The sequence below is a fragment of the Onychomys torridus genome, chromosome 4 (genome assembly GCF_903995425.1).
Source record: "Onychomys torridus chromosome 4, mOncTor1.1, whole genome shotgun sequence".
NCBI classification, from domain to species: domain Eukaryota; kingdom Metazoa; phylum Chordata; class Mammalia; order Rodentia; family Cricetidae; genus Onychomys; species Onychomys torridus.
In genome coordinates this window covers 78,801,207-78,813,852 of record NC_050446.1, presented here as the reverse complement: position 1 = coordinate 78,813,852, position 12,646 = coordinate 78,801,207, and the positions used below count along the sequence as shown (strand labels likewise).

The following is a 12,646-nucleotide window of genomic DNA, read 5'->3' as shown; positions in this document are numbered from 1 at the left end:
TCCCTAATGTGTCCTTCAGCAAAGGCCTTGCCCGGAACTCATGTACCCCACAGCTCTACAGCCTCCCTCTCACACCACTGGGACTAAATGACTCATCTTCCCCAGAACCTGCCTCACCTGTGGCTCAGCCCGTGACTCCAATGGCCTGAGTTTCTCAACACACTCACGCTGCTGTCAGCCCTCTCTTCAGCTGGGTTACTGATTGCTAAGGGCTCTCTGGGCTTCACTGATTGTACCCCCTGCTGTCTATTCACAGTGTAGCAGCAAGGAGAACCTGTAGCCCCACAAGTCAGATCCCCTTACACCTTAGCTGAAAACCCCTAAGGACTCTTCCATCTCACAAGGACCTTGTGACCTGGTCATGGCTACAAGAATGAGGTCTGACTGAACTACATGAATGAATTCCTGTGCATTCATCCATCCCTCTCTCCCCTCACCCCTTCTGCTCTGCCTTCTCACCTATTTGTAAGGGCTCATTAAAGCTGGCATGCTCCCACTGTAAGCCTTTGCACTGGCCCCTCTGCCGGGAACATTCCCTACTAGGGCTACAACCTTCAATCACTTCCCAGCACTGTTTAAATGCTACCTCTTGATCAAGCGTGGTAGCATACACCTGTCTGTAATCCCAGTACTTGGGAGGCAGGTGCAGGAAGATCTGGAGTTCAAGGTTATCCTGGGGCACATGGTATCAATAACAAAACGGTAACAAAATATGCCTTGTCTTCACAGAGACCCTGTTTGAAACCCCGCCCGTCCTGTCCTCCCTAGGATAGTCTGGCTTTCCTTACTGTGCTTTCCTTTTCCTTGTTTGCCATGTTATTTTCTGTAACGCCATCTTGTAGTTCACTCATTTATCTTTTCCTCATCCCCAATTCCAAGAGCCTAGGTGGGGGTCTAAGGGTCTACTAAGGACTTGATAAATACTTCTTGAATGTTGTATGTGAATTTCCTAGAAGGACCATGTCTTTCATAAGATTACCAGAGTTTTGTGGTTCAAAAAATACTTTTGAAAATGAAAGATGTTGAGATGGAGAGCGACTAAAATTCTAACTTTGGGTCTAATCCTCAAATGATCTTTCTGCTGAGAGCCAGCATCAGGACCAGTATTTATTGCCTGTGCTTTAAGTCTCGCCTACATATGAGCCAGCCTGGTGTGCCTGGCAGTGGCAGTATTGGGTCTGCTCCGTAAGCCACAGGAGACTCTGGATAGCAGGCCAGACAGGAATTCTACATCCTGTGAGGGAAGACCCCCCAGCATCAGCAGAGAGGAGAGAGGCCAGGAGGTTTACCATGCTCCAAATCCCATGAGGGAAGACCCCCAGCATCAGCAGAGAGGAGAGAGGCCATGAGGGAAGGCCCCCAGCATCTGCAGAGAGGAGAGAGGCCAGGAGGTTTACCATGCTCCACATCCCATGAGGGAAGACCCCCAGCATCAGCAGAGAGGAGAGAGGCCATGAGGGATGGCCCCCAGCATCAGCAGAGAGGAGAGAGGCCAGGAGGTTTACCATGCTCCACATCCCATGAGGGAAGGCCCCCAGCATCAGCAGAGAGGAGAGAGGCCAGGAGGTTTACCATGTTCCACATCCCATGAGGGAAGACCCCCAGCATCAACAGAGAGGAGAGAGGCCATGAGGGAAGGCCCCCAGCATCAGCAGAGAGGAGAGAGGCCATGAGGTTTACCATGCTCCACATCCCATGAGGGAAGACCCCCAGCAGCAGCAGAGAGGAGAGAGGCCATGAGATTTACTATGCAAGCGGGCAACTGTATGTGAAGTACGAGCTGGGAGCAACAATAACAGTAGTAACTACAGAACAGAAAATAACCATCTTTGAAATGACAACAAAAGGACACATTATCTAAGCACTAACATCTAAGGAGGTGGCTGCCCAGCTCTGGGGGGGGCAGCTCCTCAGGAGACGGAGGCCGACTTTCCAGGTTGCCTGGTCGTCTTCAGTCCTTGTAATTTTTCATCTTTCAGCGCCTTCAGGAACTTATCTGCAGGAGAGCAAAACAGATTCAGCTGTGGCTGGGAAGGTTTTGCTTTGTTGTTCAGGGTCTTCCTATGTAGCTCCAGGCTGTTCTGGAACTCTTGATCCCTCTGCCTCGGCCTCCTAAGTATTGGGATTCCAGGTGTGCACCACCTCCGCTCTGAGGGGGAATCTTCTAACTTCAGAGCAAGCTTCTGGGAAGTAACTGTGGATGCACGACCCTAAAATCTCCTAACAGCCCAAACATAGCTAACGCCTATGTCTGGAAATTCTAGGGACTTGGTCTCCTGTGGCTATGAAAAAGTGTGTCCTACAGGGTATCAGATGAATTGGAGACCATTCCCATGGCCTTGCATACCTAAATATATAGGGTTTTTTTTTTTTTTCATACTTCACCTCCCTGTGTGGCAGAGGGGAGTTTAACGGGTTGTAGAGAACAGGTGACATGGTCTTTCCAGTGCCATCTGCCCCCCTCCAGTAGTCAAATTCAAACCTTAGAGCAGATGATGAGAAAGGACAGCCTATGACTACTAATTCCTGAGCAATCGGTCCTTCTGGAAATACAGCTGGCTTTGACTGCCTTACTGTCCAATAGAGAGGAATCAGTTCATATACCGGAGGACTCCTGCTTACATCAATTACACTTGCTTTGCTCTGGTGTAAATCCCTAAAACCTCAGACCTAAGATCAAAGGTCAGAGTCGGAGATTTCCCATTGGAGGGCCTTAGGGCATGGGGCCCATGGAAAGGCAGAGTGAATGACTGAGGGCCTTCAAGGTTGGGGCAATTCCTACCATCTCCTCCCACCCTCAGACCCCGTGTGAGACTGACTATTGAAGGTGAGCCTCTAGAGACAGGCAGTCTGTGGTGAATGGAGCTCCAGACTACGGAAGTGTGGTATTACTGTGTAGGAAGGTGAAGTGTAGGAAGGGAGTGCTTCAGGTGTCTATCCAGAGTCTCCATTTCCTCAAGGACGAACCCCTGAGGAGTGAAGTTTAAAACTGCAGGGCTTGATTAGCTCAAGTGTGTGGTGAGGCAGGGGTCGGTTGAAATTCAGCACGTGGGGGTCTGGAGGACAGATTTGGGGAGTGGGACTCCTGGGGCTGTGGGCAGTCTGGGGTCACAGTCTGGTGCCTGACGGACTGGACAATTAGGACAGCTGGGGTTGGCTCGGTTGGCAGTCACGCACAGCGCTGGGAGTCGAAGCCGTCTCCAGTGATGGTGAGCAGCTCCAGCTCCTTAATCCGGATCTCTAGCTCGCACAGCTCCTCGGGGTGGGAGGCGGAGGCGAGCCAGGGCGTCGTGGAGCCGGGGACCAGGGCTGAAGTTGCCATCTCGGGCCCTGGCGGCGGCGAATAGAAGAAGCGCAGAGGCTCGTAAGGTATAGAGGCCAGGCCCGACGGCCAAGGCGGAGGGCACGGGCGCTCGCTGGGGGGACCCAGGCCAGGCGGCGGCGGCGGCACCGTGGCGGGGGCTGCCAGAGGCAGGGGTCGGACCCCGGCCACCGCCGGCGCCCCGCCCGCCTTGAGCGGCACGAAGAGCTTCTTCCAGATGTTAAAATCGCTCAGCGGAGACGACGAGATGCCCCGGTCGTAGAGCGACGGGAAGTAGAGGGGCGGGGCCGGCCGCTGGCTCATCTTGGGGTTCTGGCTGCCGCGCCGCCCCTTCGGCATCTTTTGAATGGGAGTCTGCGAGAGGAATCCCGCGCCGGGAGACGCGCGCCGAGGCCCCGCGTCTAGGAATTCCGAGATTCCACAGGCCCCGCCCCGACGGAGCGCGGCCCCGCCCTTCGCTCTCGCCCCGCCCCGAGAAGGCGGGGCTCTGGAGAGCAGCGGCCCCGCCCCGGGAGCCGGCTGGGCCGAAAGCCACCTCTGTCCTTTTTTGTTGTTGTTGTTGTTGTTGTTCCAGCTGCTGCCCTGCCCTACTAGCTCCAAAACAGCCCTGGCGTACTTCCGTCTCGGCCCTAGGTTCCTCCCAGCGCCCTTCAGTTCGATTTCCGATGCTGTCACATACTAATACTGCACACGGAGATGGCCAAGGCTTATTCAGCCTTTCCTTTTATCGGAGAGCGGAAAATATTTCCCAACAACCAGGTCCTAGCACACTTGACTCATTATTTAGGAAACAGAAAATGGGTGGCTGACTTCATCCTCTACAGAGGGAGAAGGGGAAATTTTTCTGATAAATTTACCGATGCTGTGAAAGATTCTGGAAAGGGGGACGCATCTGGATTTGTAATGACTCTGAAGCAGACAATTTTTTTCTCTTTATGAAATGAAGTTTAATTCTGTAAGTTCTCAGGAGCTGACAAGCAGCTTAACACCAAGAGGAAATCCTCCTCGTGTGGCCACACAAACTCCACACCCTTTCCTGAGAACTGGATATTCTGCCCAAGGGCTATGTATAGCTCATGTCTATGAAATATTAGTCATTAACTATGGGAGTCCACAGAGGTTTCCTAGTGAGATCTGAGCTTGCTTTACCCAGCAGGGCTGCACTAGAAGATAGTTACCAGGTGTTTGGAAGGGTTTGCACTTGGCTGTGCTAGCGGGGAGGTCTTTGCTCCACCCCTTGACATTCCTTTAAAAGCCCTTGAGAAGAGACAGAAGGGGCTGGTATATAAGGATCCAGGCCCTCCCTAGGCTATCCTGTTTCTCTCTCTCTCCCCCTCTGTATTTCTAGCTAAATCTCTTATCCCTCACTCCTCAAGAGTACCCTGGGGAAAAAAAGTGGGAGCCGATCTACCACAATTAACGAAGGGGAAGTCAATTTCCTTAAGGATGTTCTTGTAATGATGATCACCAGTATGAATGAACAGGGATGGTTTGGGGGCCAGGCCAGCCCTATAAGTGAATGCTGTATGTATATATGCTAAATATATAGGGTGGGGCAGCAAAGGATAGAGTCTGATATCCAAACTGGTAGTCTTGGGCAAGTAATTTGACTTTGGGGAAAGGGTGTTTGCTTTTTTCTTTTTTTTTTTTTTTTAGTTTTTTTTGTTTGTTTGGTTTTTGGTTTTTCGAGACAGGGTTTCTCTGTGTAGCTTTGCACCTTTCCTGGAACTTGCTTTGGAGACCAGGCTGGCCTCGAACTCACAGAGATCTGCCTGGCTCTGCCTCCCGAGTGCTGGGATTAAAGGCGTGTGCCACCCGCCCGGCGCTTTTGTTTTTTGGTCTTTTGAGAAAAGGTAGTCCAAGCTGGCCTGAAACTCCCTATGTGGACCAGGTTGGCCACAAACTTACAGCAATCCTCCTGTCTCTCTACCTGGTGGAATTAGAGGCAAGCATCACCACACCTAGCATGTTGCTTGACTTGCAAGTCAGTTTTCTTCCTTTCCTTCTTTAATTCGTGTGCGCGTGCGTGCGTGCGTGCGTGCGTGCGTGCGTGCGTGCGTGCGTGCGTGCGCGCGCGCGTGCGTGCGTGTGTGTGTGTGTGTGTGTGTGTGTGTGTGTGTGTGTGTGTGTGTGAATTTATGTGTTTCATGTGCACTCAGAAGCTCACAGAGGTCAGAAGAGAATGTGGGTGCTGGGAACTGTACCAGGGGCTTCTGCAAGGTCAATCAGTAAAATTGATTCACTGCTCTTGGTGAACAGACCATCTCATCAAAGACATTAAGTCAGTTGTAAATAAGAGAATCATGAGGAGACTGCCTTTGAGATAAGAGTCCCTCCTCCACATCCTACATCAAAGGACATGGCTATTTTATTTCTTAAACAAGACAAGCCTAAGCTAAACAATGAAAAGAGATATATGGTATGTATGCCTAAGGGCACAGAAATAGACTGAATTGCTCTCCCATTAATGAAATATCTATTTATATACTCAGCTACCCTGCATCAAGCTGCTTATAAATGGTCACTGGGAAACACAGGCATTTTCTGGCTTCTGACTCACAAAGGGTAACTTTCCCTCTTCCTCCCCCAGAGCTCCATGACCAATTGTTTTCTCTTCCTAATTCCAATAAAAGAAATTCCCCCTTTGTGTCTTGTTTTTAATTTTTTTTCATCTATGACATCAAAGAACTATTTTAAAGGGGGACCCTGTGTTCTACTATGGCAAGGCCAAGGCTGCCTACATGGCCTCTGGTCTCCAAGTCCCTCTTCCTGGCAACAGGCTGGCTCTTATTGGAGGTTGTTTGTGCCATAATCTAAGGGCCTTGCTATTCTCAGAAATACAAAACAGCCCTTTATTACTGATCTGAATTAACCATTGTTCTGTTGTGGACTTGAGGGCTTGGATATTCCCACCTCCTTCACAGTTCCCACTGTTTCAAAACATGTTCTCAAAAATGCAGTCTAGCCTGTATACTTGTATTCCTAGGTATGTGTATTCCCATGTACTTACAGAGGTAGCAAAAAATTAAAATTAAAATTAATGAAACTGTTAATGAAAGTTAACTGTTAAAAAGTTATGAAATTGAAGTCTGAGAGCTAAGTCAGTGTAGGGTATAAAGAAGCTTGGCAGATCAGACATGTGAGTAAATCGAATCAACCAGAACTACCCTTGGTCGGCTTCCTCCAGTGAGGCTCCATCTCCCAACGTTTCCAGAACCTCCTAAAAGAGCAGCACCAGCTGAAGGCTAGGCAGGCTAGAGCTGAGCTAGTGGGGATGTTTTACACTGGAACCTTAACAAAATGAAAGCTTAAGAATTACATTTGGGGCCGGGCGGTGGTGGCACACGCCTTTAGTCCCAACACTCCGGAGGCAGAGCCAGGTGGATCTCTGTGAGTTCGAGGCCAGCCTGGTCTACCAAGTGAGTTCCAGGAAAGGTACAAAGCTACACAAGAAATCCTGTCTAGAAAAACCAAATGGAGAGAAACTCAAAGCAATACCACTAAAATCAGGAACAAAGCAAGACTGTCCCCTCTCCCCATACTTATTCAATATAGTACTTGAAGTTCTAGCCAGAGCTATAAGACAACATAAAGAGTTTAAGGGGATACAAATTGGAAAGGAAGAAGACAACCTTTCCCTATTTGCAGATGACATGATAGTATACATGAGTGACCCCCAAAATTCAACAAAGAAACTGATACAGCTTATAAAAACCTTCAGCAACATAGCAGGATACAAGATCAACTAAAAAAAATCAGTAGCCCTCCTATATACAATAGACAAACAGGCTGAGAAGGAAATCAGAGATACATCATCACGCTTTACAATAGCCACAAATGATATAAAATACCTTGGGGTTACTCTAAGCATGTAAAGGACCTATATGACAAGAACTTTAAGTCCCTGAAAAAACAAATTGAAGAAGATGTCAGAAAATGGAAAGACCTCCCATGCTCATGGATAGGCAGGGCTAACATAGTAAAAATGGTGATCTTACCAAAATAAATCTACAGATTCAGCACAATCCCTGTCAAGTTACCAACACAATTCTTCACAGATCTGGAAAGAATAATACTCAACTTCATATGGAAAAACAAAAAACCCAGGATAGCCAAAAGATTCCTGTACAATAAAACAACCTCTGGAGGCATCACAATCCCCGACCTCAAGCTCTACTATAGAGCTACTGTAATAAAAACAGCTTGGTACTGGCATAAAAATCGACATGTGGACCAATGGAATGGAATTGAAGACCCTGACATTAACCTGCACACCTATGAACATATAATTTTTGACAAAGAAGCCAAAAATGTACAATGGAAAAAAGAAAGCATCTTCAACAAATGGTGCTGGCATAACTGGATGTCAATGTGTAGAAGGCTGCAAATAGATCCATATCTGTCACTGTGCACAAAACTTAAGTCCAAGTGGATCAAACACCTCAACATAAATCCAGTTACTCTGAACCTGACAGAAGAGAAAGTAGGAAGTACTCTTGAATGCATTGGCACCAGATATCACTTTCTAAATATAACATCAGTAGCACAGACACTGAGAGAAACAATCAATCAATGGAAACTGTTGAAACTGAGAAGCTTTTGTAGAGCAAAGGACATGGTCAACAAGACAAAGCGACAGCCTACAGAATGGGAAAAGGTCTTCACCAACCTCACATCTGACAGAGGGCTGATATCCAGAATATATAAAGAACTCAAGAAATTAGACATCAAAATGCCCAACAATCCAATTAAGAAATGGGCTATAGAACTTAAACAGAATTCTCAACAGAGGAAGTTCAAATGACTGAAAGATATTTAAGAAATTTCTCAACATCTCTAATTATCTGGGAAATGCAAATCAAAACGACTCTGAGATACCACCTTACACCTGTCAGAATGGCTAAGATCAAAAACACAGAAGACAGCTTATGCTGGAGAGGATGTGGAGCAAGGGGAACTCTCCTCCACTGCTGGTGGGAATGCAAGCTTGTACAGCCGCTTTGGAAATCAATATGGAGCTTCCTTAGAAAATTGGGAATCCATCTCCCCCAAGACCCAGCTGTAGCACTCTTGGGCATATACCCAAGGAATGCTCAATCATACCACAAGGGCATTTGCTCAGCTATTTTCATACCATCATTGTAATAGCCAGAACCTGGAAACAACCTAGATGCCTTTCAACTGAAGAATGGATAAAGAAAATATGGTACATATACACAATGGAGTACTACTCAGCAGAGAAAAACTATGACATCATGAGGTTTGCAGGCAAATGGATGGATCTAGAAAAAATCATCATGAGTGAGGTAACCCAGACTCAGAAGGACAAACATGGTATGTACTCACTCATAGGAGGATACTAGATGTAAAACAAAGATGACTAGACTGCTACATAACTCCAGGGAGGCTACCTAGAAAACGGGATCCTAGGAAAGACACAGGGATCACCCAATGACAGAGAAATGGATGAGATCTACATGAACAACCTGGACGAGAGTGGGAGAAATGAAGGGCAAGGTTCGAGGGAAGGGAGGCTTGGGGGAGCAGGAGATCCCTGCTGGATCAGGAACAGAAAGGGAGAACAAGGAATGGTAGACCATGATGGATGAGGACCACATGAGAACAGGAGTAGGCAGAGTGCTGGAGAGGTCCCCTGAGGTCCACAATGATGCATCCTCTGTAGACTGCTGGCAGTGGTCGACAGAAAGCCTGATTTGACCTAGTCTGGTGATCAGATGGCCAAATACCCTGACGGTCGGGCTGGAACTCTCATCCAGTGACTAATGGAAGTGGATACAGAGATCCTCAGCCAGGCCCCAGGTGGAGCTCCATGTGTCCAGTTGTCAAGAAGGAGGAGGGATTGTGGGAGTGTGAATTGTTGAGCCCAGGATTGGAAAAAGCATGGGGACAAAAGGCCAGACAAATGGAAGCACATGAATTGTGAACCAAAGGCTGTGGAGGCCCCAGCTGGATCAGGCCCTCTGGATAAGTGAGACAATTGAATAGCTTGAACTGTTTGGGAGGCATCCAGGCGGTGGGACCTGGACCTGTCCTTAGTGCATAAGCTGGCTGTTTGGAACCTGGGGCTTACACAGGGACACTTTGCTCAGCCTGGAAGGAGGGGACTGGACCTGTCTGTACTGAATCCACCGAGTTTAAATGAATCCCCAGGGGAGTCTTGGCCCTGGAGTAGATGGGAATGGAGGGGAGGGGAGTGGATGGGGGGAAGGTGGGGATGGGGGCGGGAGGGGGGAGGACAGGGGAACCCATGGCTGATATGTAAAATTAAAACACAAATATAATTTTTAAAAAAAGGGGGAAATAAATTTAAAAAAAAGAATGTTCTATAAAAAAAAGGAACTACTTGTTTTAAATAGGATAAGCAATGAAAAATTTTTTGTCTGAGTTTATCAAATATTACTGTACTAGACATTGTTAATGTATATAATGGAGTTTTTTGTCTCTATCTGTCAAATGTTAATGGACTAGACATCTGTTAATGTAATTCTTGACTGTATATATTATATATACTTATTGGATAGTTTTTCTTGTATTAGTTATAAGCTTTTTTAAATTTTAGACAAAAAAGGGGGGAAATATGGTGGTATTGTGCTCCCCAAAATATTGTGCACTCTAATAAATTTATCTGGGGTCAGAGAACAGACAGCCACTAGATACAGAGACTAGAAAATGGTGGCACACACACCTTTAATCCTAGCATTCCAGAGGCAGAAATCCTTCTGGATCTCTGTGAGTTCAAAGCCACATTGGAAACAGCCAGGCATGGTGACACATGCCTTTAATCCCAGGGAGTGATGGCAGAAAGCAGAAACGTATATAAGGCATGAGAACTAGAAACCAGCAGTATTTGGCTGGTTAAGCATTCAGGCTTTTGAGCAACAGTTCAGCTGAGATTCATTTGGATAAGGACTCAGAGGCTACCAGTCTGAGGAAATAGGATCAGCTGAGGAACTGGAGAGGTGAGGTAGCTGTGGCCTGTTCTGCTTCTCTGATCTTCCAGCATTCACCCTCCTCCCCCCCCCCCCAAAAAAAGAATTACATTTGGAAGGTGCAAAGCCCAGGGCAACCTACAGGACTCAGGAGTAGAGCAGGCTCACCTGTGTGGAGTATATAGAGCAGGCTCACCTGTGTGGAGTAGATGGAGCAGGATCACCTGTGTGGAGTAGATGGAGCAGGATCACCTGTGTGGAGTAGACAGAGCAGGCTCACCTGTGTGGAGTATATAGAGCAGGCTCACCTGTGTGGAGTAGATGGAGCAGGCTCACCTGTGTGGAGTAGATGGAGCAGGATCACCTGTGTGGAGTAGATGGAGCAGGCTCACCTGTGTGGAGTAGATGAAGCAGGCTCACCTGTGTGGAGTAGACAGAGCAGGCTCACCTGTGTGGAGTAGACAGAGCAGGCTCACCTGTGTGGAGTAGATGGAGCAGGCTCACCTGTGTGGAGTAGATGGAGCAGGCTCACCTGTGTGGAGTAGATGGAGCAGGCTCACCTGTGTGGAGTAGATGGAGCAGGCTCACCTGTGTGGAGTAGATGGAGCAGGCTCACCTGTGTGGAGTAGACAGAGCAGGCTCACCTGTGTGGAGTAGATGGAGCAGGATCACCTGTGTGGAGTAGATGGAGCAGGCTCACCTGTGTGGAGTAGATGGAGCAGGCTCACCTGTGTGGAGTAGACGGAGCAGGCTCACCTGTGTGGAGTAGATGGAGCAGGCTCACCTGTGTGGAGTAGATGGAGCAGGCTCACCTGTGTGGAGTAGATGGAGCAGGATCACCTGTGTGGAGTAGATGGAGCAGGCTCACCTGTGTGGAGTAGATGGAGCAGGCTCACCTGTGTGGAGTAGATGGAGCAGGCTCACCTGTGTGGAGTAGATGGAGCAGGCTCACCTGTGTGGAGTAGATGGAGCAGGATCACCTGTGTGGAGTAGATGGAGCAGGCTCACCTGTGTGGAGTAGATGGAGCAGGCTCACCTGTGTGGAGTAGATGGAGCAGGCTCATCTGTATGGAGTAGATGGAGCAGGATCACCTGTGTGGAGTAGATGGAGCAGGATCACCTGTGTGGAGTAGATGGAGCAGGCTCACCTGTGTGGAGTAGATGGAGCAGGCTCACCTGTGTGGAGTAGATGGAGCAGGCTCACCTGTGTGGAGTAGACGGAGCAGGATCACCTGTGTGGAGTAGATGGAGCAGGCTCACCTGTGTGGAGTAGACGGAGCAGGATCACCTGTGTGGAGTAGATGGAGCAGGCTCACCTGTGTGGAGTAGACGGAGCAGGATCACCTGTGTGGAGTAGATGGAGCAGGCTCACCTGTGTGGAGTAGATGGAGCAGGATCACCTGTGTGGAGTAGATGGAGCAGGATCACCTGTGTGGAGTAGATGGAGCAGGCTCACCTGTGTGGAGTAGAGGGAGCAGGATCACCTGTGTGGAGTAGACGGAGCAGGCTCACCTGTGTGGAGTAGACGGAGCAGGATCACCTGTGTGGAGTAGACGGAGCAGGCTCACCTGTGTGGAGTAGACAGAGCAGGCTCACCTGTGTGGCCTTCAGCGCAGCCACTAGAGAGGAGATGCTGCCTCTTGGTGTCCCAGTGACTGTACCAATCACAGTCCTTTTTCCTTTGCCTCCTTCACCCACAGAGGCTGCAGAAAGTAAATACTAGTTTTCCCCATTCCTCTTGCAGCTCAGATGCTTACAAGATCCAGATCTAGGAGAATACAGAAGCAAGAAGACAGTTGGGATTTTGTAAGACAGACTTTAATTTCCTAATAAGGAAAACTGAAGCATAGTTCTCTCATCTTCTCCTCCTGTCTTGAACATGGATGCAATGCAGGAAGCTCTGTGATGACTTTGTGTTTGTGATGGAAAGAACAAGAATACCACCAATACAGCTGCTGAGACAATGTGGATGTGGACCAACTGAAGCAAAGCTGCTTATCTCTGGACTGTGGTTGTGACAAGAAAACCATCAGACTGTATTTGATTACACTGTCTGAAATTGGGTTGTCTGTTGCTTGTAGCTGAATACCTGACAGAGTCACAGTTTCAACAACAACAAATTTATTTCATTTTCCTAGTCCTTGCAGAACTTCACTTGGGTGAAACGCTAGAAGAAAACATGCCTGTTCTCTATGCTTTGATCATGGGAACTTTTATTAATAGTTTCCCAAGGCTGAAAGGATGGATGTAATTTCCCAAAAGGTAATTGAAGTTCTGTTGCTAGTGTTGTGCCCTGGCGCGAGACCCCCAAAGAGACCACCAGAGACACAAACTCACCGAAATGCAAAATCAAGGTTTATTGAAGTAGTTCAAG

At 48.2% G+C, this 12,646-nt stretch overlaps 1 protein-coding gene across 1 annotated transcript; it reads right to left on the bottom strand.

Annotated features, from left to right (window-relative positions):
• Window positions 1-1,745: 1,745 nt before the first annotated feature.
• Window positions 1,746-3,714, bottom strand: C4H11orf91 (chromosome 4 C11orf91 homolog). Its single transcript, XM_036183276.1, has 2 exons — window positions 3,178-3,714; window positions 1,746-1,996 (listed from the first exon to the last, which is right to left on the bottom strand). Exons 1-2 carry the CDS (start codon window positions 3,659-3,661, stop codon window positions 1,911-1,913), a joined length of 570 nt encoding a protein of 189 aa, XP_036039169.1. The 5' UTR covers window positions 3,662-3,714; the 3' UTR covers window positions 1,746-1,910.
• Between the last annotated feature and the right edge of the window lie 8,932 nt (window positions 3,715-12,646).

What these genes read in the sequence shown, in the direction of transcription:
- C4H11orf91 (XM_036183276.1), bottom strand. Translation starts at nt 3,661, where the DNA reads ATGCCGAAGGGGCGGCGCGGCAGCCAGAACCCCAAGATGAGCCAGCGG. An exon ending in CGGCTTCGACTCCCAGCGCT is followed by an intron (nt 1,997 to 3,177) that starts GTGCGTGACTGC and finishes GCTCTCCTGCAG; the next exon opens with ATAAGTTCCTGAAGGCGCTG.